Here is a 21933-nt window from a genome sequence, read left to right on the forward strand (position 1 = left end):
GCGGGAAAGCAAAGGGGGCATTTCCTTGGCAAATGTCTACAAAGACTATCGTCTTTTGACGACATTTGCAACAAAAGAAGCAGATACGCGGCCATTTTTTTTAGAGTGTTGACCCGGTCGCTGCTCAAATACGCAGGAAAAACTAAACACTATCGCTTTTACTTCGAGATTTGGCAGGCTTCGGATAGAATTAACTTAATAGAAGATGGTAAGAATATAGTCTTGTCCTAGCAGACAAGTAGGGGGCTATTAGAATTTACTTCACGGTGGTTCTGACGAACCTGGTGAGTCGCCTTGTACGACTTGGAGAAGCGGTGGCTTGATAGCGTTCGCATTAACACTTTGAATGCTACTTATCTATAATATGAAAGAAGGTAAACGCCTTCGCAGTTAGGTACTTGTTTTTGAAGTTAAACGCACCACCTGCGGCTGGGGGTGGATTTCGTAATTTGTTGAGTCAGAATTCGATTGGATTTGTATTTAGCAGGTTACACGACGTGACAGAGGAACTGGAAATTACGAACAACTTAACCTACGCGTGCTATTGGGATGGGCCTGTGTTGCATAAGTTTCTTGTATGCTACACAATTGCAGAGCGGCAATTTGCCAAATTTATTGCGCCTTCCTGTACCTTATAACAGGCCATAAAACCTGTACCTAGACAGCAGCAGTTCCTTTTTATAATTTATAGCCGCGTCGGAGCGGTTAGGGTTCTTCCGTCCTAAGTAGTGGGCCGGGCATTTGATCCCCATAGCTTGATATTTGGCTTGTGCACTTTATTTTTTGTACGTTTTCTAAGCCCGTATACGCACGCAGAATAATTTGGGTATCGTCTGGATACTTCCACAGCTATTTCAGTTCTAAATTATCACTGCCAGACGACGAAAACCACGTATGATACCCAGCGCTGTCAAGCGCGCAAGTTACGTGTGCTTACTGGGAGGGCACTTCGACGCTTTGAGGGCAACTTTTCCTGCGCGGTGGTAAATGGCGAATATAAAATATCACTCGCAGTGTTCACAGTGACGATAGGTGGCGTTAGGAGCTTGAGGAGACAAAACCGAAAACGAAGGCTGAACGCGAAAACGCACAGACGCACTCATGTACGCAACACACACCTTAATTCTTTCATGCGGAGAACTTCATTTTGGGAGGGAAACAGCTTTTAATTGAAAAACCAGTAAAACCTTTGGCTCAAACAATATGAGGTGGTCACCTGAGGTGACCACCATGCAGGAAATGTCTACGATTCACTTTTGGGTGGAAGGCCCCAAAACAGTCCTTGTTTCCCCGCAGGCACAGGGGGACATTGCTAGTTTCACACAGGCATGTCGTTCTTGAAGGCTGGGATTTTTTACCACACACAGCACATGCACGCACTGCACATCCGCACATGCACACGGTCACTCTAGGGAACCACCAACTTCAGTGACATGGGGATCTGTACTAATTATTTGCAGCAGTTTATTTCTAGCTTGTTTAATATTAGCTACTTATACAACATGTTATCCCGTGTTATCAACTCGGCAAGATCAAAGACTTTAAGCAGAAAAAAATCATGAAAAGGTGGTCACCTAGGGTGAACACCATGCCGGAAAGAGTTAAATGAACGAATAGTGCTCTTATGAAAAAAATCGAACGTGACTGGTACATATTTCTTCGGTTTTTTTTTTTATTTTGATATTGCGCATTATGGCATAAAGACTACATTACAGGTATAAGTGAACTCCCGTTTCGCGGAGAAACGCGAGGAGGGAGCGGTGGTGGGGTCCCCATTACCACCAATTAAGGTCAGGGTGTCTGCCAGGGTGGACGCCTGTGCCTCTACGGTGTCGTGTTCTAGCATCTTCCAATGACGGGCACGTCCACAGCAGGTGTTCTGTATCCGCATCTTCGGCAGGAGCCGTGAAGAAGGTGCAGTTCTGTGTGAACGGGGCATGGTAGCGTGTTGGCCACTCGTAACAGCGGGAGAGAGGGCTACACCAACACGAAGACTTCGCAGCAAGACCTCCTCCCAGCGAGCGAGTCTACTAGGGAGGTGCGTTCCACACGCTGGGATTAGAGCACGTGTGGCGCGACGAAGATCTCCTTTTGTTGGATAAATTGTTCTGGGGCATCTATTGTCAGTAATGGCAATGGTCGTTGAACGAATGCAGGGTGGCAGGCACTATCCGCAGCAATATTTGTGGGGAGCGTATTTCGCCGCACCAACGAGAGCTAAAGAGGGCAGGGGTACGTATTCAGTATGTCATGAATGTCCCTAGAGAGAGCTGAGTTGTTATTTACTCGACGTAAATCACGTATGGCTGCCGCGGAGTCTGTATAGATTTGTAAAGTAGTACTTCCAGGGGCTTGAAGAAGAGCAGGAGTTAGTGCTTGTAAGCCGTCCCGGATGGCTGTAATCTCGGCCAACTTAAATGGCAGGGCGCGCGTGTTTCGTAGAAGCAAGTTTTACAGGCCTCTGGGTAGAGGGACATTTCAGTGTTGTGATCAGCACGTCGTCTTTGGCCCTTGCGTCCACAAATGCCTGTACAACCTGAGGTTGAGACTAAACCGCCAGTACTTCTGCGACCGCAAAAAGCCTGTCTGTATTTCCGTTGGAGCCACTGTGCAGTCGCGTTAGTGGCCTGTTGTCATTCACCTGGTGGTATATCCAGGGTTGCCTGGTAACGACAGAGGCTGGGGATGTGGGCAGTGAACGACCTAACGCCGCTGCCTCAGCAACAAATGTGAGTGTATGGATGCGGGCGGACCGAAGCTGATAGACAAGCTCATCCAAGGTGTTAGCTTGAGCTTGAGCCTGAAGAGCAGGGAACGCCGCTGCCTCAGCAACAAATGTCAGTGTATGGATGCGGGCGGACCGAAGCTGATAGACAAGCTCATCCAAGGTGTTAGCTTGAGCTTGAGCCTGAAGAGCAGGGATCGGTGTTAATTTTTGTTGCGAGAGTTTACCTTATGGCATAAAAGTTATATATACAACATCACATTTGTTTCACGCAGAAATGTCAACAGAGACCGGTACTGAGGGCCCCATATCCACCGCTGTAGATCAGGGGGTCTCCCAGGATGGAGCCCTGTGCCCCGGAGGTATTGCAGGCGAGAGGTTTGAACGGCAGGGCAGGTCCATAGAAGGTGGCTCGTGTCGGCTTCGGACGCAGGGACCGTACAAAATGGAGAGGTGTCCGCAAACTGTGCGTGATAGCGGGCAGGCCAAGCGTGGGTCACTGCTGGGGATAAGGCCACCCAAACTCGAAGCCTCCGCAGAACGACCTCCTCCCAGCGAGTGAACCCACTTGGAAGGTCAGTTCCACGCGGTGGAAGTAAAGCACGCGTGGCGCGATTGAGGTTCTCCTTTTTCACCAGCAGTTCTTCTAGGGTGGACACCGGAAGAAATGGTAGCGGCCGTAGAAGGTCTATACGGCGACAGGCGCGATCCGCTGCTATGTGGGCAGTAAGCATGTCCCAGCGAACCCACAAACCCGCACAGGGCATGGGTATATGCCCAAGATCGCGTGAATACGTGCGGAAATGCTGGTGCTACGCTCAACGCCACGTAGATCGCGTATCGCTGTCGTTGAGTCCGTGTAAATTTCCAGTTTCACGCCGGTAGTTACTGTCGATGCTAGCGCTTGGAGACCATCCCGAATAGCAGTAAGTTCTGCCAACAGGCTTGGTAGAGGGCGGAGGGTACCGTAGGCGCGGCACTGGTTTAAGGTTGGCTGAGAGGGACAAGCCAAGGCTGTGGTTACGATGGAGCCGTGTGGCCCGGCGTCCACGAAAGCCTGCATGACTCGTGCCCGCGTCGCAGGCGCCCTGTGACCGACTTGAAGGAGGGCTGCATCCGGAGGTTGATGAAGGCCAGAGCTTCGGACATGTAGCCTTGCCAGAGGCTTATTGTTCGTCACCTGATGGTAGAGCCAGGGCGGTCTAGCCGCAGAAAAGGCTGGCATCGTATCAGGAACCTGGCCCATATATTCAGCGAGAGCTGCTGCCTCCGGTACATATCCACGCTTTAGCAGGTGAGCGGGACGACGCTGATGAATAATCTCATCTAGCGTGTTTAGCTGGGCTTTGGCTTGTAGCGGTGGAATTGGTGTTATGCGAGGGAGGCCAGTAATGGTGCGCATGGCGGCCATGTTGATGTCCTCAAGCCGAGCCCCGTCCGCTTGCGTCATGTGCTGGAACTGTGCCTGATACAAAAGCCGTGGCTGTAGTACGGCGCGCACTAGGAGACGGGCAATCGTCGAGCAGGCCCTGCCAGACTTCTGAGATATGCGGCGAACGAGGTGGAGCATCTGTCCGGCTTGCTGTCGAGCAGATCGGAGCCACTGAGCTGCTGAGCCTGATGCCGATATTTCTAGTCCTAGGACCCGAAGACGGTCAACCATGGGTATGCCGTTCCCATTCAGTTGCAGTGAAATGGGAGACACTGCAAGGAGGCGGCGGCCCCAAGCGTTGGCAACGGGAAGTAAAGCAGTCTTATCTTGTGAAAGAGTGAGGCCCGCATACTCACACCATCTCTGTCAGTCTGTTAGTGCTTGCTGGAGGCATTCGGCTTGTCGTGACAGGTCTCGATGCATTGAGTCACTGACCACACCGTAATGTCATCCGCGTACATGAGGAAATATAGATTTCGGATAGAACTAAGGTGCCAAGCTAGCGGCAACATGACGATGTTAAAAAGAAGTGGAGACAGAACAGACCCTTGTGGTACGCCTCGGACTGGTGTAAAGTGACCGAAACTCGCTCCGTTGGTTCAGATGGAAAAAGAACGGTGTTGAAGGAAGTACGGACGAAATCGGAGACTTTTTCTGGAAGGTGGAGGCCATTTAGAACTTGTAGGATGGCAGCGTGACTAACGTTGTCATACGTCTTGCATATATCCATGGCGAGCACAGATCTCACACGGCGGGATCGGCCTCCAACTAAAACCATCGATGAGAGGTATTCCAACCCGTCCTCATTACCGAGATATGGCCTGAATCCAATTTGTGCTGGGTGATACCATTGGAAGGTATCAAGCCACCACTGGAGCCGTGTTGCAAGCATTCGCTCTAACAACTTGCACAGCGTCGATGTCAGGGCGATGGGGCGCAAGTTCTGAAGTACATGTGGTGGTTTCCCGGGCTTTGGAATGGGAACGATATCCGCCCGAAGCCAAGAGTCAGGTAGTTGACCGGAGAGCCACACGTGATTAACCGAGTCCAAAAGCGGCACGAGGGCTGGGTCGTCGATGTTCTTGTACCCCTCGTAAGTTATGCCGTCGGGACCTGGAGCAGTCCGCTATTTAGCGTGATCGATCGCTGCCAGGAATTCAGCCACTGTGAACGGTACCTGAATTCCCAAAACGGCTTCATGAGTAGGCCGTAATCCAACATCGTTCGGCAGGGTAAACGGAGACGGCATGGCCACTGGCACAACATCAAATGCAGGAAACAAGGCCCGAGCAACGTCGGGGGCGAATTGTGCCGCATCCTTGTTTGACGCAATTGGCGGTGAGCGCGAACACAGGCGGCGCTGCGAAGCGCGCCTCCGTGACGTCGGCGTAGGGATTCTCGCATTTGTCGTCTGCTTCACTCAGGCTCGCTCTCCCTGCTGTTTTTTTGCGCTCGGTCAACGTCTGATGCTTGTCCGCACCAGAATTGGCGTGCGGGTAACTTTTTATCATAGTAATAGGCTTAAAATCGCATACACTAGCTCCTGGTGTCAGTTAAAGTATAGTTTTGGATACCGCTACGGAAGAAACATTGCCGGCGTCGCCCCATTCCTTGCGAAGCCGGTCCTGTGGAGAGCGCGAAGAGTCGGAGCTAGGCGTCAGCTTCTCAATTAAGCAATCTTTCGAACAAAAGGAAGAGTCAGCTGCTAAGTAATAACCGACAACAGCAAAAATGGAAGACCAAAACAAATTCTAGGCCTTCAGGGCTGTTGGCTTTAGCAGAAGGCATTATGATTCCGGGTGATCATATGTAAGGTAAAACAGTTTTTGCAACCATGCCAAATGCTCGAACGTGTTGTGTCACATCACTTTACGTGGTCAAAGCATGAAAGTTTGCCGACATGCACTATGGGCTGAAAAAACTGTAGGTTGAGTTCCAAATAACCCACTGTGTATACAGGCGCGTGCTGATTTTATACCACGCATCTAACCAGTATGTACGTTTATTGAGCAAAACGAGTCATGTATACGTTAAATATACAGTAACACTATGTTTGTTCAGACCTGGAGGGATATTTCGGTACATTTTCCACAGCCATATCTTCCCGATATTCGGATATGCGTTATAGGAAAACTGCACTCAAGATGAGGAGGAGTCGGAGGAGGAGGATAAAACTTTATTTAACAATTAAATAGAGCTGGTTAGTGGGCTGGCTCCTCAGTCCAGTACAAGAGAGTAAAAATAACTTCCTTCAATTCATAGAACGCCATCCCGAGTAGAATAGGATTTGTTCTTTGCGCCTGGAAGGGTTGTAAAACAACAAAGAGCTACCTGGAATTATTCCTAGGTTTCGATTCTTGTATTATATGCAGGTATACTATTTATTGCGTTAGTTAGCGAGTATATCATGCCTTCAACACCGTAATCATGTCACCATTGTTCGGGTTGAGAGTCAGTTCGTTATGATAACGATATGATTACGATAGAAATGCGGAGCACGAAAGCCGCCTTCAAGTACTTTGAACAACGTTGTTTAGGGCGCGATCGCGGTGGCGTAGCACAAACCTTCTCATTGTATTTGCATGTGAATAAACAAAGCACGCTGCGGATATGCACCTTCTTGCACGATGCCGTAATGAAGGCCAATTTATGAAGAAGGGAATGTATGCCATAGAACATGAATGAAATATCCACACGATCTTCGTGAGCCTCCCAAACATCCCAAAACCTCCTAATAAGACGTTTGTGACGGCGCAGAAAAATTAATGCGTTGGGCAGAAAAAAAAAGCAAGAAACATTATTCTGATACAAGACAACAACAACAAAAGAAATAGAAGAAAGCCGCTTTATTTCCTGCTGTGCGATGCGCGTGTAGTGGCCGCTGCTTGGTACGTAGCATTAGACTGTTGAGTCTTCATAAGCATCTAAAAAATACTGCAGGGAAGCCTACGCATTTTGAATACTTATCGAGGAGCTCTGATCGCTGATTCTCGCGAATAAGCTAGAAAGGACGAGTTACACACGATCTTCTGGCCGATGCTCTGAAGTAAGTTGTTCTCTATCTCCTCGTGTGTTGCAAACTTGGGGGGATACAGCTTGAAATTCTTCAGATGCGTCTGAAGCTGGCAAAATAACTGAGTCACTAGAAATACGCTTTTCAACGCACTACAGAAACAAAGCGGGCGATTTCTAGCACAGGCACTGCTGCCCCTCACAAGCGGAGTGTAGCAGACGACAGCGGCGCGAGTCCCTAAGCCGACGTCATAGCCAGGGGGCGCCACTCAAACATCTCACCGCCAATACAAGTGCTGGCAGCTGCATCCGGAGGGCGACTGCCCGATTCCTTGGCGCGAAATGTGCGCCAGACAGACGCCGTTGAGGAAGATGGGCCTAGAGAGGCGCACCAGTCAATCCAGCGCTGCCTCGACAGTCTTTTTTCGTGCCGTGTGGCAAGGGAGGCAGGTAACGGTACGCATTGCGGCTCTGTTAATTGCCTCAAGGTGGGCCCAATCCACCTGGACCAGATGTTGGAATTGAGGCTGGTAAACAACCCGAGGTTGGAGTACTGACCGTACCAATAGGCCTCCTGCGCTGCCCAGGGGGCGCTGCGCAAGCGGCTTCCGGGCAGTACTTCCGGGTAGTACAAAGCTGTGTGGGTTCCATAGGATCCCGTGTTGACAGAAGCAAAATGAGCTCGACGCTCCCGATTATTTTGCGACGTGGTCACCAGCTCATCCCCGACGCGTCCGATCTATTTCAGTGATCAACTTGGCATTAGGAGAAAAAGCTTTGCAGCGCTAAACACGTTTACAGCGCCGACGAAAGTGCCGGGACCGTGACGGCGTCTGCTACTCGCAGGTTTACCGATGGTCGTACGAAGTGAAATTTTAAGTAAAATTTCTAGTTTAAACTAATACTCTAGGTGACAAAGACTTCTCAAAAACAGCCGATCAAAAAAGAAGAGTGACACAATCGGCGATGATCGCGCTTTAAAAAGCTAGCGAGTCCGGCGGACCGCAGGCTCGCCTGCTGCGGTGCGCCGCTCTTTTGCGTACCTGCACACTATGCGTGCACTTTCATTAAACAGTGCTCGTTTGCGTCGCCGTTACGAATACATGGTGAAGCGTTAGCTTGCCGTTTTGTTGGGTGTCTCAGTGACAAAATGCTGCGACCGTCAGAAGCGTTTTGCGATTCCGAAATTAGTGGCCGTAAAACAAAGTGGTCGAGCGAACTAAGAGGCCGCTCGCTTTCCTTGTTTGCTCTCACTTTACTTAATTATGCTCTTGCAGCATAAATTCCCAGTTAGCACTTAATAGCCTAGAATGAAGGTCAGCAACGGCCGAGTTCCATGCAGCCGACACGGCGGAGGGCTGGACGGCAAATCGGGGGGGGGGGGGGGGGGGGGGGGGGAGGAGGAGGGGGCTTTGAGTACAAAAAGAAAAAATTCAGCGAATTTCTAATAATATTTGACAATATTCTGGCGAAGTGTGAACTTGGGGGGGGGGGGGGGCAAATTCATCTGGAGGACGCCAATTCTCTGTTCTTGTCTCGCTGTCTAACTCCATTTGAAGCCAAAACTGACGTGTCGGCGTTAAAGGGGCACTGACACAAAATTTCGAAGGCGAGATAACTTCGGAGATAGATTGGTGAGAACACATATACATCATCTGCAAAATATCAGCGGCGAATACAGCCTAGAACATATTTAAAATCAATTTTAAAGTGTGCGAAACGCAACCGAGCAGCCAGCAGAGGACCACGCGCAATCGACATCCGAGTGTAAATAAACAACATCCAAACACGTCACGAGTTTGTGTTTGCCGCTTCCGCATTGCCGGCGTTTTTCGGCTCGCCGCTCCAATCGGAGGGCCGGAGTGGCCGGAGGGCGGAGCTTCTGCTCTCGAGAACGAACGACCGATCGTTGGCGGCGGAGGCGCCGTGATTTCGTCAGCTAATCGGGCAGCTGGCTGCGACCAAAGTTCTACAGCGATTCCAGGCACTCTGTTTCTATAACTGTTTATTACCATTGGATGCGAAAACGCGCCGGAGGCACGAAAAGCCCACTGAGCTAGCCGCACGGTCGCTGTGCAGGCGGCGGCCACAGCCGCGAAGTGACCCAGGCCGGCGCAGGTAGCTCGAGTGATAGCTTGTTACCGCTGCACGAAATTGTCCCAAAGTCCCGACCATGGTGGCTTACATGAGAATGGAGTTGATGATGCGATGGCGCGTTGCATTAAAAATTGTCATATGCACCGCTTACGAGAGCGGCACTCGAATATCCGCCGCAGTGCTAAGCCGAACACATCTGTAGGCGGACCTGTAGGCAGACCGGGCGGCTGCTCCCAGCGCGCGTCTTGCCACCCACCGTCTCGAGCGTCGCGCGTCGTTCTTTAGCCGCGGTAGCATTTGCACTCGCAGCGCCTGTGTCACATCCACGGTCGCTTTTTAATTAAGCGCCTCACGAGATCAGTACGTGGGGGCATTCGCAGAAACTGCCGTCGATGCGGATTCGACAGTGCTACGGTGGCTCTGCTCTGTGATATCCCTCCGACGGTCACGTGGTCAGCTTTTTGCACACAAAATCCACAAAATCCATCGTTTCGCGGCACTCGCTGAAACCGAAACTGCGACTGGCCGCATTGAAAATGCCTCTAATTAAACAACCGTCGCACGCTGAAGCAAATGAGGTTTCTACAGGTTATAAGTAGGTCACTAGCTACTTATTGCAACAAAAAAAAACAAGATACAAAATTTTTGTGTCAGTGCCCCTTTAAGATTCAACGACCCCTGCACTAGCAAACCAACACAGTCAGTGATGATCGTATGTAAATATTCGGGGCCCCACGCCGTGTATGCGGCTGTGTTATGTTATGCTGTGCGTGTGATTTGGTGCGTGTTTTGCGTCCTTTATTAATAGCGCTTAATTTGTTTTTATTTTATATTTTATTTATTGGTACCTCAAGGGCCCTTTTGGGGCATTACATGAGGGGTGGGCAGGAAAATAGGCAGGCAAAATACAGTGCATTGATGTAAACAATAAGGGTTACACGTCATGACACAAATCTTGTATCGCAGACCTAAAACGAGTGCTATCAGTAATAACGGCGATGTCGGCAGGAAGATTGTTCCAGTCATGCGCTGTATGAACAAAAAATGAACGTTGAAAAGTTGTAGTGTGAGCGCGTGGTGGGTAAACCGCGTTACGATGGCTGTGGCGCGATGTTTTAGGAGGGGGTAGGATGAACTGATTGTTTGGGGGCAAGGTATAAAAAAGCCGGTGATAAAGAGACAGGCGTGCTATCTGTCGACGGGAGGTGAGAGGAGGGAGGAGAAGTAGCGATTTTAATTTGTTTATTTAATTGGCGCTATTGCCCCACCTTCTCGCTAGTATACATGTACCCTGCCGTTCGTAAATCGTGTGGCGTAAAACGTTACGCAAGAATCATTTAGTTTGCGAAAATACGAAACAAAATTTCCACTCGTTTCAAAGGCAGTGCCAGGCCAGCAGTGTCAGCTGAGTCGGCTGCGCAATTCTTGCGTTCGGTTAAAGCTCCCAATGAAACAACCTTTTGCAGTTACCTCAGTATCTAAGATGAGCAGCGTTCCGTGTTTATGCTACTCGTGAACTTTCCTTTGTCGACCGCACGCAAGAAGAAAAAAACTGTAACTGTCGTCAAACAGTTAAACCACCCGACCTAGCGATACTGTCCCACGCCGCGACCACCGCGACAGCTCGCTCAAAAGAAAGCCGACAAATCGGCTTCATTTAGCAGATATTATTTTGTTTAGCCTCTGCAGCTACTTTAAGGTTCTATTTCATACAATATGCAGTCATTTAAACACGCCGCAAAGCGCCACAACCAACTTTCACTCTGGCTTGTAATTGAAAACACATTGAGGGCGGCGAGGGTCGTCTGCTTTTGTACTACCCAGAGGCGTCGGCCGCTAGGGGCGCTGCATGTCGCCAAAACTCCAGCGCAGGAGGCCTATAGGCAGGCCATTTTGGAACAGGAGCCACCCAACTACTGCGAGATGCGTCGGATGAAGTGGAGCATCTGTCGCGCTTTTTGGTGAGCGAACGTAGCCATATAGATGATGACCGACGTGCACATTTCTAATCCCAGCACGCGAAGTGAGGTGGCAGTGCGCACAAGTCGGCCGCAGAGCTGTAACGCGATCGGAGACACCTCCAGACGGCGACGGCCCCAAGCACTGGCCACAGACAGAATAGCTGTCTTTTCGATGGAAGGTGTCGGTCCAGAGTATTCCCACCATTTCTGCTTGTGAAACAAGGCTTGTTGGAGGCACGCGGTTTGCCCAGTCACGTCCGAGTGGATAATTGCGCACTGCAATGTCGTCCGCGTACATCAGAAAGTGTATGTCAGGCATAGATCCGAGATGTCAGGCAAGCAGAAACATACTAATATTATAAAGAAAGGGTGAGATTGCCGATCCCTGAGGATATCCGCGGGCAGGCGTAAAGTTACCATAACTTGTCGCACCAATGCGAACCGATGCGAGTCCGATTTGACATGCCGGCTTGCTGCCGCAGGGATGGCGCAACATCCTCGACACTGGCTGCTTTTGCCTCCGAATCATGCCAATATTTCATGCATGTATGCACTCCATTCGTTTGTTGATCGCGTTGACGTCACAGTATTGCATTATTTTGAATTTCCAACCCAATCAGTGCAAATTGTAAGTGCACGGCGCCATCCGTCAAAAGTGCGAATTTTACCCTGCGGTTTCACTGGAGAAGTGCGGAAAATGAGCTGGGGAGTCACTTCTCTTCCTTTTGTTTTTTTTTTTCTGTCACTTCTCTATCGCGTCGATTTTAGTTGATATCTTCATTGATATGCAGTTGCCATTGAAATTGGCAACATTTGTATTCTGCCGTGATAACCTTTCACAGTCCCTTTTGGTGCCGAAAAATATGACCTCAGCCATGTAAAATGCTTCCCAATCCAGACAAAATATTCATACAAGGTACTCTAGTACCGTATTTCAACTCTTCAGCAGCGTCGACGTTATAAGAATACCATTTTCCTGAACCAGTTTCATGAATAATTTTCCTAATTGTACGTGGGGGAGAGAAAAAAATGATTTATGATCAATTGTATCGGGCTCGGTATAGAATATGCGCTACAGCTATTTATGGTCTTACCGTTGCGAGCGGTTCTGCTGTATTTAACCGGGGCTTAAATGAAAGTACTTTATCATAACATGAATGGGTAACGCTCCCATGCTTTTGCGTCAGTATTCTGGCTTTTAATATCCTGGCTGTGGCATTCAAAGGTGGCTGTTAGGGTGCTTCGAGGCAGGGAACGATGAGCACAAATTACCTATACAGTACTTATTTGTGTCCCGTTAAAAATAACTTCACTTTGGCTGGCGTGGTCGCTAAATATTGGAAGAAAAAGAATCTGAATTCGACTATTTCTTTTTTCAAGCTTTTTGTGACTGTATGTACATGAAACAAAAAGGTGATGCATATTAGCGCGCATTGTGTGTTTTTGCGTTTTCTTTTACACGAGGGGCGTCACCACTTGGGCTTGCCAGAACACACCAGCAGCCCCCATTATTCGCACCCCCACCCTCGAGCAGTGGAAGGCCGCGCTGTGCAGTTCGGACCCTGAAGACCAGCGACAGCTGGTAGACCGGGCACGCAGGACCGCAGCCGCCGGTGGGGCCCTGGAATGAGGGCTTTTCCCGCCTTCAAGCACAAATTTCTTGAATAAATGTTTTACCACCACCACTACACGCGGATTTCTGCATGGCTTGCGATCTGAGGCTCGGAAGCTGGCACTATGGATGTGCTAATAATTTTAATCTTTTTACGACCCCGTGCACCAGGGAGTGACCATTTCCTGCGATAAACCATTGTTTACTTTGATACAAGTTTTATTGCGGAATAATGGTAAGCTGGCGTGAACGGTGTTGTTCTCGCTGTTGAGGATAAACGTCTGTTGGATCGGTAGGTGGCGCTGTGGGTGGCCTTCCTAGTCCGGAAAGCCGCGAGCCTTGCTCAAGACACAAGATTAGCCTCAGCTGGTCAGCCCGCACTCCCACTGCTGCAAGGAGGGTGAAAAGGACGGAGTTCGAATGGGTGGTAGGGGCATTGCTGAAAATTTTCCTTTATTTCCATTATTTATTATTGTGCAGCTGGCAGTTGCATAATGTTTTGCCGAAGCATGGGTACAGCTCGGAAGTTAAAAGTAAGTCATAACCCACCGCGGGGGCTCAGTGGCTAAGGCGTTGCGCTGCTGAGCACGAGGTCGCGGGTTCGGTTCCCGGCCGCGGCGGCCGCTTTTCTGATGGAGGCGAAAAGCAAAAATGCCCGTGTGTACGAGATTTCGGCGCACGTTAATGATCCCCAGGTGGTTAAAATTAATCCGGAACCCTCCACTACGGCGCGCCTCATCGTCTGCGTTGCGTCGGCGCGTTAAACCTTACAATCAATAAATAGTAAGTCATATCGCATTAACAGAGGCACTGCCCGCAAAACACTACCTGCGCTTCGTTTTTGCCCTTTTTTAAGCAGCTACACAGTCGCCTTTTCTTTAACCTTTGTTACTGCTGTCTTATGTGGCTGCGATTCGCAAATATTTGCCGTCAATTCTTAGGTGTGTCCTCGTTTTGTCTTTTAGGGTACTTACATTATTCGTTCCTGTCAGCATGGTTTGCGTGGCATTACGCCCGGAGCCCGTATTCTTACGACCCAAGCTTCTGATGTTACCTATTAGGCTCCAGTGCTGAAAAAACGCGCTCAAGTCTTTCCCGCCTTCCATGCCTTTGTTCTCCGTTGCCCGCAGGCCTTCGTATCCGAGTGATCCGACTCGTGGTGAAGATCGTGGCCTGCCTGCTGTACGTGGGCCGAGTGGCGTTGGACAGAGGACCCCGGTTCGCCACGTGCTACCAGTGCCCTTTACCCCTCGAGAACCGCTCCCGTTTCACCGACGAGGCCGTGCGAAATGGCGCCATCAACTGGTACGCGTTCCCACTCAACGTCCGCTCCCTGTTATCCAAGAGCTGGCGGTACTTTCGGGCTCAACGCTGCGCTTAGACGTCGGTCGAGGCGACCGTATACTCGAGCCGACTATACCCTCGATTGGTTTCTACGTCACTGGCACCGCTCACTAGTGGGACTTCGGCAGTTGCGCAAAACGCAAACTCGGACGAGCAGGCGACCCCGTTGCAGAGGCGGGAGAATAGCGGTGCATGAACCTTTCTGGCAGTACTGCCTGTTTGTAGCTCCAACCAGCCATTTCTTCCTTGCTCGACTGAAGGGTTTAGAGCAAAAATAAGCATACGTTCGCCTTTCTTTTCCATGTTTAGGCAAGACCATTATAAATTCTTGCTACATATGTCGCTTAAGAACAAAGTATATAATTTCGAACTAATGAAGCTATACAGATCAAATGTTCACTAACTCCCTGGCATAAATTTTTGCGTCTAAACAGTTCGAGGCCTGTCTGACCGCCTGCCCCCGCGCGCATTCATCTGGGTAATGTGATTTAAAAAAAATTAAGTAGTACTTTCTCCTCTCAGAATTAGACCCCGTCGAGTGTAATTTTGGCCTACTTAATGCAGCCCTTAAACAAATATATCCACATGTTTATGAAATAAATGCAAGACGATCCCGTAGAATTACAAAGCTTGGTTTTCTGTCGACAACGTTTTTACCCTGTCCTCCGATTTTCAGGTGGATCAAGAAATCCATTTAAAATTAAACATTTCGCTATTGATCCTCGTAGCCGAGTAATAAATGATGACGTCATAGCGGGCAGCACATGGCGATGCCAATTCCGAGCCTTCTGGGCACGCCCCATCAGCGACAGCTCACACCGAATGGACGCTTGGGCGAACTCCCCCTTTTCCCAGTTTCTACGGTGGCGGCCAAGAGGTCCCATACGAAGCCTCCTGCTCCTATGAATCCCGGGTAGTTTGGAGGCAGGAACCCGCGGCCTTGGTACCCCATCTCGGTTTGCGACTCACGGGCCGTATGGTCAGTCCATGCATTCGATGCCCAATTTTCTTTGAATCGCAGTTACGAGGAACGAATAATCTGCGACGCTGTTGTCTTCTTTTGTGGCTTTTTTAAAGTCACACCGATGGGCCACATAAGTTTGTACCTGAAAAAAATCCCTCTAGGACACCACTCCCTTAAACTCCTATTAAAGGAGCCCTGCAGCCGTTGGTTCAGTCCTGAAATTGTTTTACAACGTGGTCAATAAGCGCGTGTTATCTTTAAGTGAGGTGCCCGCAAAATACTCGAGCCAAATATTACTGCTATACAACCACTAGATAAATTGGAAACTCGTTCCAAAGATTCTTATCTTTTAGTCAGTGCCGTTAAAAATATAAGTAGCCCTTAAGTGCTTGAGGGTCGCGACGCCCGCTATATCGCTGCGGGTGTCGGCGTATTGGTCGGCTTTCTTCCTGTTGCAACAATAAACTCATTCGATAGCCACTTTAAAGAAAATCGCAGTAGAAGCAATGCAGGGACTAGAGCTGCTATCGGCTCTGGTAAGCAAATCTCGCAGTGCCACTTTGTCTCGCGGTAACTATCGCTTTGGAAAGTATCACAGCCACGAAGGAAACAGTGAAAGTTATAGCCATAGAGCTATGCCTATAACTTTCACTGTTTCCTTCGTGGCTGTGATAGTTCAAAGCAACCTTGCAGCTCTGCAAGGTTGCTTTGAACTATGCAAAACCATGTGTCCTGTAGACCATCAGGCGGCCGAATTTCTATGAAATGAAAGTCTCTCAATCTATTAATGTTCATCATAGAATTATTTTTGCGTGACGAGGATTTTTTTTTTGTGTTCGAAGGTGGCATTTTTACTAATTTAAAAGGGCATTTTTAAATACGACGTAGAATAGATTACTGGTATCATGTCAGTCTCTGGGGGTGGAGTCGCCCAATTGATAGCATGCGAGCTCTTTCACCACGACGGCCCAGCGCTGTTCCGTCGTCATTTCTTCTTTTGTCCTTGTCTATCTTGCGATGTTTTAAACATCATGAATATACGCCCAGTAGCCCCCAACTCGCCATTGTTTTTTTGCAGCAAACAATATGCCGTAGACATTTCGTCATCTACCATCTGGCCCTTCTCGACCGCGGAACGCTTTTATGGCTGAAATAAGAGCGGCCGAGCATCTCATAAGGACAACCTTTTTGTGTGCTCAAAATCTTGTCAAATGCGGATTATTACTAACGCAAAAGAGTTGAATAGAAAAGGCGTGAGCGGGAATTGCGTTCCCATCGGTGGCACCTTGATTTCCTGCTTGGGCAGGCAGCCCATTTGCTATGCAGTCTGGCCCTGGGTTCTTGACATGCAAATAGGTTGTTGCGCAGGCTGACAGAGTTGTTTTGCACGGAAATTTCTTTTTATTCTGAACTTTGTTTTTGCGGAAAAAGTAGTGAAAAGCTTCTTACCTTCCCCACGTATCCGGAGAACGGCTGTAACACTCGCGAGCCACAAAGTGGCTGGGAGACTTTTTTTGCCTATGTATTTGAAGACTCTCGGGTATAAAATCATTCCCAGGATAAGGTAACGCTGATATCGTTACATTCCCAACTGATTGGACCAAAATGGGCACGTATGAGTGAAAGCAGAGAACAGTTTAGTTTTTCGATCACGTGAACATTTTTTACTGACACCCGCCGCTTGGCGCAAGCATCCCCGAACCCAGACCTCCGAACTTTCAAGGGGGTACAAATGTGGCCCCGACAATTCGCTTTTTTGTATCAAAGTGTATTTACAATTATCACAACTGAAGACTACTCTAATGCCTTGATTCGTTACATTTTTTCTCACCATTTTTCAGGGACGCCATATTTTGGGTGGAGCGTCCGTTCGTGCTTTGGTGCATCCAGGTAAGCCTTGCAGATATCTAAAATTTTGTTGACATTTCCAGGGTGTGGGTTTTCTTTTTCCTTCATACTCTGAGCTTTGAAAGTGCATAAACGCAGGCAAGCGACTAGCACTGATACAAAAAGCAAAAAAAACCGAAAGACAAATTCGTTGAAATAAAAAAGTGTCTTACCTGTTTTTCTGTATATGGACGAACTGTTGAGCTTGGCTGGGTAGATGATGATCGAACTGGATTAAAAATTTCAACATAATCACCCGTAATTAGGCGTGTCAAAACGTAAAGTCTGAAAAACACGTTCGCAGCATGGAGGGAAAAGAGGCCGCAGATCTACCAAAGACAGGCATACACTGCACCTTCAGAGCAAAAAAAGGGAAAAATATACAAAGTACGCTAATTGCAGGCTCATTTTGGCACGCTAGCTAAAATGGCACGCGCGTACATGGAAATAACTATCAAAAATGAGAACTCTGTAGCTCCACGCATATCTTTACGCACTAGTACCTCCTTTTCACCCCGACTCTTGCTCTGCTGGCAAAATTCTAATATAAATGTAATTATAACATCTGGTGATTAAACGCGGCTGTCACTGGCTTTCTAAAACTGGCTAGGTAATTATGCGGTGTTTTGTGTATAAAATACACGCGTATTGTACTTTATTCAAATCGTGGATGTCGAGCTTCATTACTAGCTGCGGAGAGGTTTTTTAAGGGGTTGACTTCGGGGCTCGTTATATTTTTCCCTACGCTACAAAACACCACAACGTACCATATATAGGAGCTAATTCTGCACTCTACAATGACCATAACCATGATTTGAGTATAAAAGAAGTAAGTGGCAGTTTAACGACCTAACAGCTCCCCAACCATCATCGTCGTCAACACCATGGTCGTCGTTTTGTTCGTTTTCAGTAAGAATGAGTTTCGCTTTGAAGTTTTTGAAGAAGTGCGACTGCGGACTTGAAGTGCGACGCTGCACACTTCAAGTCCGCAGTCAGCAATCCCTTTCTGTAACTGCCCTGAAATGAAATGAAAGTGAACCAAACACGAAAATCGCCCTCAATGTTTGCGTCGTGGTTGCAGCCGTTAGGAACTAAGAATGATGACTTAGAGTGTACAGAAGCAGGATACTGAAACACACGAAGGAGCTTAATTTTGTTGCATAGCAGGCTTTTATATTTCTCCTTTGTCGAACGTTACTTTACTATATACAGTATTGTACAGTCTAATGTGAATTGTACCGTTATCAGTGAATTGCGACATTTCGGTCGCAAGTAAATGTTCAACCGAGAAAACACTGGCGAAATTCTCTCATCTAGAATATTTATATTAATACCTTTTTCATGGTCTCGAAACTTTTCAAATGCAAATTATTATTCATGCAGATGAAGTGAATAGAAAAGACGTGGGAATGAATTGGGTTCCAGAGGCGGGCAGCTTGATTTCCTGCTTGGGCGCACTGCCCATTTATTATGCATTCTGCGCCTGTCTTGGTCTCGAAATGAAAATAGGCCGCCGCGAATCTACAGCACCGTTAAGGAAAATGTTTGTTCCCCCTTTCGCGCAAATGAGTAAAAACTCTCTTACCTCCCTCTCACTCTATTTTTACCTTGTTCTGTGAGTAAACATGTGCTTTAATTTTCCAACCAGTCTATCGGCAGAGGTTTCAAGTGGTTGTCTAAGGGCGAAGTCGAAACTGTCAGGTAACCCTTGGACGGAAAGCGTAAGCCAGTTGCGGACGTTTTGGGGGATAGCGTTTGGGACTGGCACTGAGTTCAGGAGCGTAAAAAATCGGAAGAAGGGTCAATGTCTTTTTCGGAGTTCAGTTCAATTTGTTTCCTAAAAAGGCAAGGACAATCCCGCGAGTCATATTGCCGCAGTGATGTTATTGTGTAAATTCATTGGCAAATGGTGCATTGTGGTTTCCTTATTGCCATCTTGCTGTTTGGGTATGTGCACGGTGTTGCGACCGAGCGGGGGCACCCGATCCTTTCTCCGTGGCCTCCAACATACGATGGGTAGCGTGTATGGTGCGAGCGGCCAGCCGGTGTTGCAGCCGTGAAGAATTCCAGAGCAGTAGGATAACGTAACTGTTTACTCCATAGCGAGAGGTGAGCCGAAGCCAAAAAAAACATACAATGCCCCGACGGGCGAGGTTACAATACAGGACACGAGCAGAGCGACTGCATGGATTCGCTGCTCCGACAGGAATGATTTTCAACGTTTGTGCTGCCTCTATTTATACCCAAAAAACGCCCCCAAGAGTAACACGCCACGAAATCATAGACACACACACACGCACAGTCTTTCCAAGATCGCGAGTCATCTTCGCCCCTTGTGGCGTCCGAGAGAGGGGGGAGAGTGTCCTTGAAAGGTGCCGGGGTCGCGCTATCAACTCTGATCGTGCTGATAGCGAAACGTCTAAGTTGGGGAGGTCAAGCAGGTGCCTGAAGGGTGTGGCGCTGGCAGCTGCCGGAAGCACGTTTGCAAAGCGAGGTGATTGACCCGGCATGTCGAGACACGAAAGTACGATTCACCGACACGCGGGCGCACATGGTCGATTCCCACGTGGTCGCTGATGCGGGAAAACACGTGGCGCTGGCCGATTCGTAACAGCTTCTCCGCCGGGGGTCCGAGATCCCGATGGATAAGGGTCTTCAACCGTTGTCCGGAGGGATGCTTTCGCAGGGAAGTGCTCAGCAGACGCTCGACTCCAGGCCTGGGCTGTACGACACCGTGCCATGAAGCTCACAGGGCCGATCACTGGACGAGAAGTGGCTCCCCAAGAACGTCTCTGGATTGGTCGGGCAAGCAACAGAACAACACAGGAAGACACAACCGCATCGCCGGCAAGTGCGAAGACAAATCCACACTGAAGATCTACCAGGCTTTTTGTTGCGAAAAAAAATACGCTAATAACTATCTACACTAGTTATATTTTAGCCCAGCAGTACTTTAGACAAGTGCACAAACCTGAAAGGTGACATTTCGCGTGATTGGAAATGTCCCACACACAAAAAAAACGTAATCGTAAAGGGCGAAACCTGCTTCAGGAAAAACAAAGAAATTTGAGAAAGTCAGGCGTCAACAGGCCACTTCTCGCGCCGAGAGCTGCGATTTGAGCTCTCGTCAATGCCTTGAGCTTTTTCCTTTCTGTACCGCACTTTAGTTGCAGCCGTTCTCTCAACGCTGCTGTGACCGCGTGAAATGACACCGGTCGTCTTGTTCGACAAAGGTCGAGCGCGCGGAGGAGCGAGCGGGATTTTCCCCCGTTCATACGTTAGGCGCGCACTGCTTCTAGGCGGCGTTCCCTCGGCGCGATGCGAGCTCACGGCTTTGCTCGCACTGAAATATGCGCCACAATTACGCGCTGAAGTTTTTGCTACCTCCTCGTTGCTCGCCTTTTTACTAACGCGTTTGGCAAGCAAACGCCGGAACGCGTTTACGTTCACTCCTCTAGGCTGGTCGTTTCCAGACTTCGGTTCAGCCACAGGCGACACCGGAACCTCAACTAGCTCAGCCGATGTTGGCCTACCGACGGGAGCATCAGCTGGGAGTGAAACGGGCACGACGAGCCCATTAGACACCTTGCAGTTCCCAACAGTCACTACCTCGTCGTCCCTCGCGCTTTCAGCGACAACCTCGGCACGCGAAGACCGAAGCGTGTTTCCGTTCTCCTTCCTTCCTGCTAGAACCACACTACACCTAGGCTGCCCTGTCTCAAAAGACGGCTCAGTTGCCCGCGAACTGCTCGCGTTCGGGTCGACAGCCGTTTTCAGGGATTCCAGTGATCTAGCGCACTTTGAACATGGCGACGAAACATCTCCGCTCACCGTAGGGACCTTACACACAGTGTACTTACGCTGCCCTCCGTCGTGAGTCTCTAGAAATGCCCCATCATCGCTTTCTGTCTGAGTTTCGCCATTCCTCACATAGGTGGCGACCCTAACGTTACCCGAGCTCTTCGCAGCGAGCCCCGCTGGTTCTTTCCTCGGCAGTTTCTCAAAATGGTACCCCTTTTCCCTTAACAGCTGATCCGACCTGTTCGAGAATAGGTACTTGTACTCCGAAAGTAGTTGTGGGGATACTGCTGCCTGCGTCACAAGTTCACCAAACGGACCTCCGATGCTGACCTTAGCAATCGGCAGACGAACGTTTCGTGCACCTACGGCTGGCTTCACCCAAACACACTGCCCTGTTAGCTGATCCTGTTCAACGTACGAAGGGTGGACCATGTCTACCGTCGCCGCGGAGTCACGAAGAACTCGGCACGGTTTACCATTGACGACTAGCTCCCGTACGTACGGCTCTAGAAACTGCCTGCTGTCCTCACTCTGGTCTAGTACGTGAAAGACGAGTTTTCCTTTGTTACAACTGGCAGCGAAATGTCCCGTCTCGCCGCAGTTGTAACACGCAGCCTGTCTGCGCGCTTCGAAAGCTTTCTTTCTGCGCTGCTCCGCAGCGTCTGCTGCTCTATCTTCGTTATCGTGGCCAGTTTCTCTATCCACGAGAACGACTTCGCTTGCCCCACCGTCATCCCGGGGAGCTCTGCCTTTCGGCCCTGGCTTATCAGGCCTCGGCCTGAACTCTTTTTGGCCGTCTTTCGGCCCCTGCGCACCTCGACGTGCGACGAACTCGTCGGCTAGCTGAGCTGCCTGATCCACAGTACTTACCCCTGGCCTATCTTGCACCCAGAGTCTCAGGTTCTCGGGTAGACGGCGGTAAAACTGCTCAAGACCGAAGCACTCAACTACCTTGTCATGCTCTCCGAAAGCTTCTGCCTCTTTGAGCCACTCTTCCATATTTGCCTTCAGCTTGTAGGCGAACTCCGAGTACGACTCGCCTCTAGCTTTCTCGGCTTCCCGGAACTTCTGGCGAAACGCCTCTGCCGACAGCCTGTA

General features: G+C 49.3%; 1 protein-coding gene across 1 annotated transcript in view; it reads left to right on the forward strand.

Moving 5' to 3' along the window:
* LOC144158184 (potassium channel subfamily T member 1-like) overlaps window positions 1-21933 on the forward strand; it is a 500316-nt gene that overhangs the window by 342022 nt on the left and 136361 nt on the right. Inside the window, exons 3-4 of the mRNA XM_077688878.1 lie at window positions 13970-14144; window positions 16989-17037. Of these exons, the coding sequence (XP_077545004.1) occupies window positions 13970-14144; window positions 16989-17037 (224 nt within the window). The remainder of the gene's footprint in view (window positions 1-13969; window positions 14145-16988; window positions 17038-21933) is intronic.

The sequence above is a fragment of the Haemaphysalis longicornis genome, unplaced genomic scaffold (assembly GCF_048455015.1).
Source record: "Haemaphysalis longicornis isolate Haplotype H1 unplaced genomic scaffold, Haemaphysalis longicornis Haplotype H1 scaffold_1, whole genome shotgun sequence".
Lineage (NCBI taxonomy): Eukaryota > Metazoa > Arthropoda > Arachnida > Ixodida > Ixodidae > Haemaphysalis > Haemaphysalis longicornis.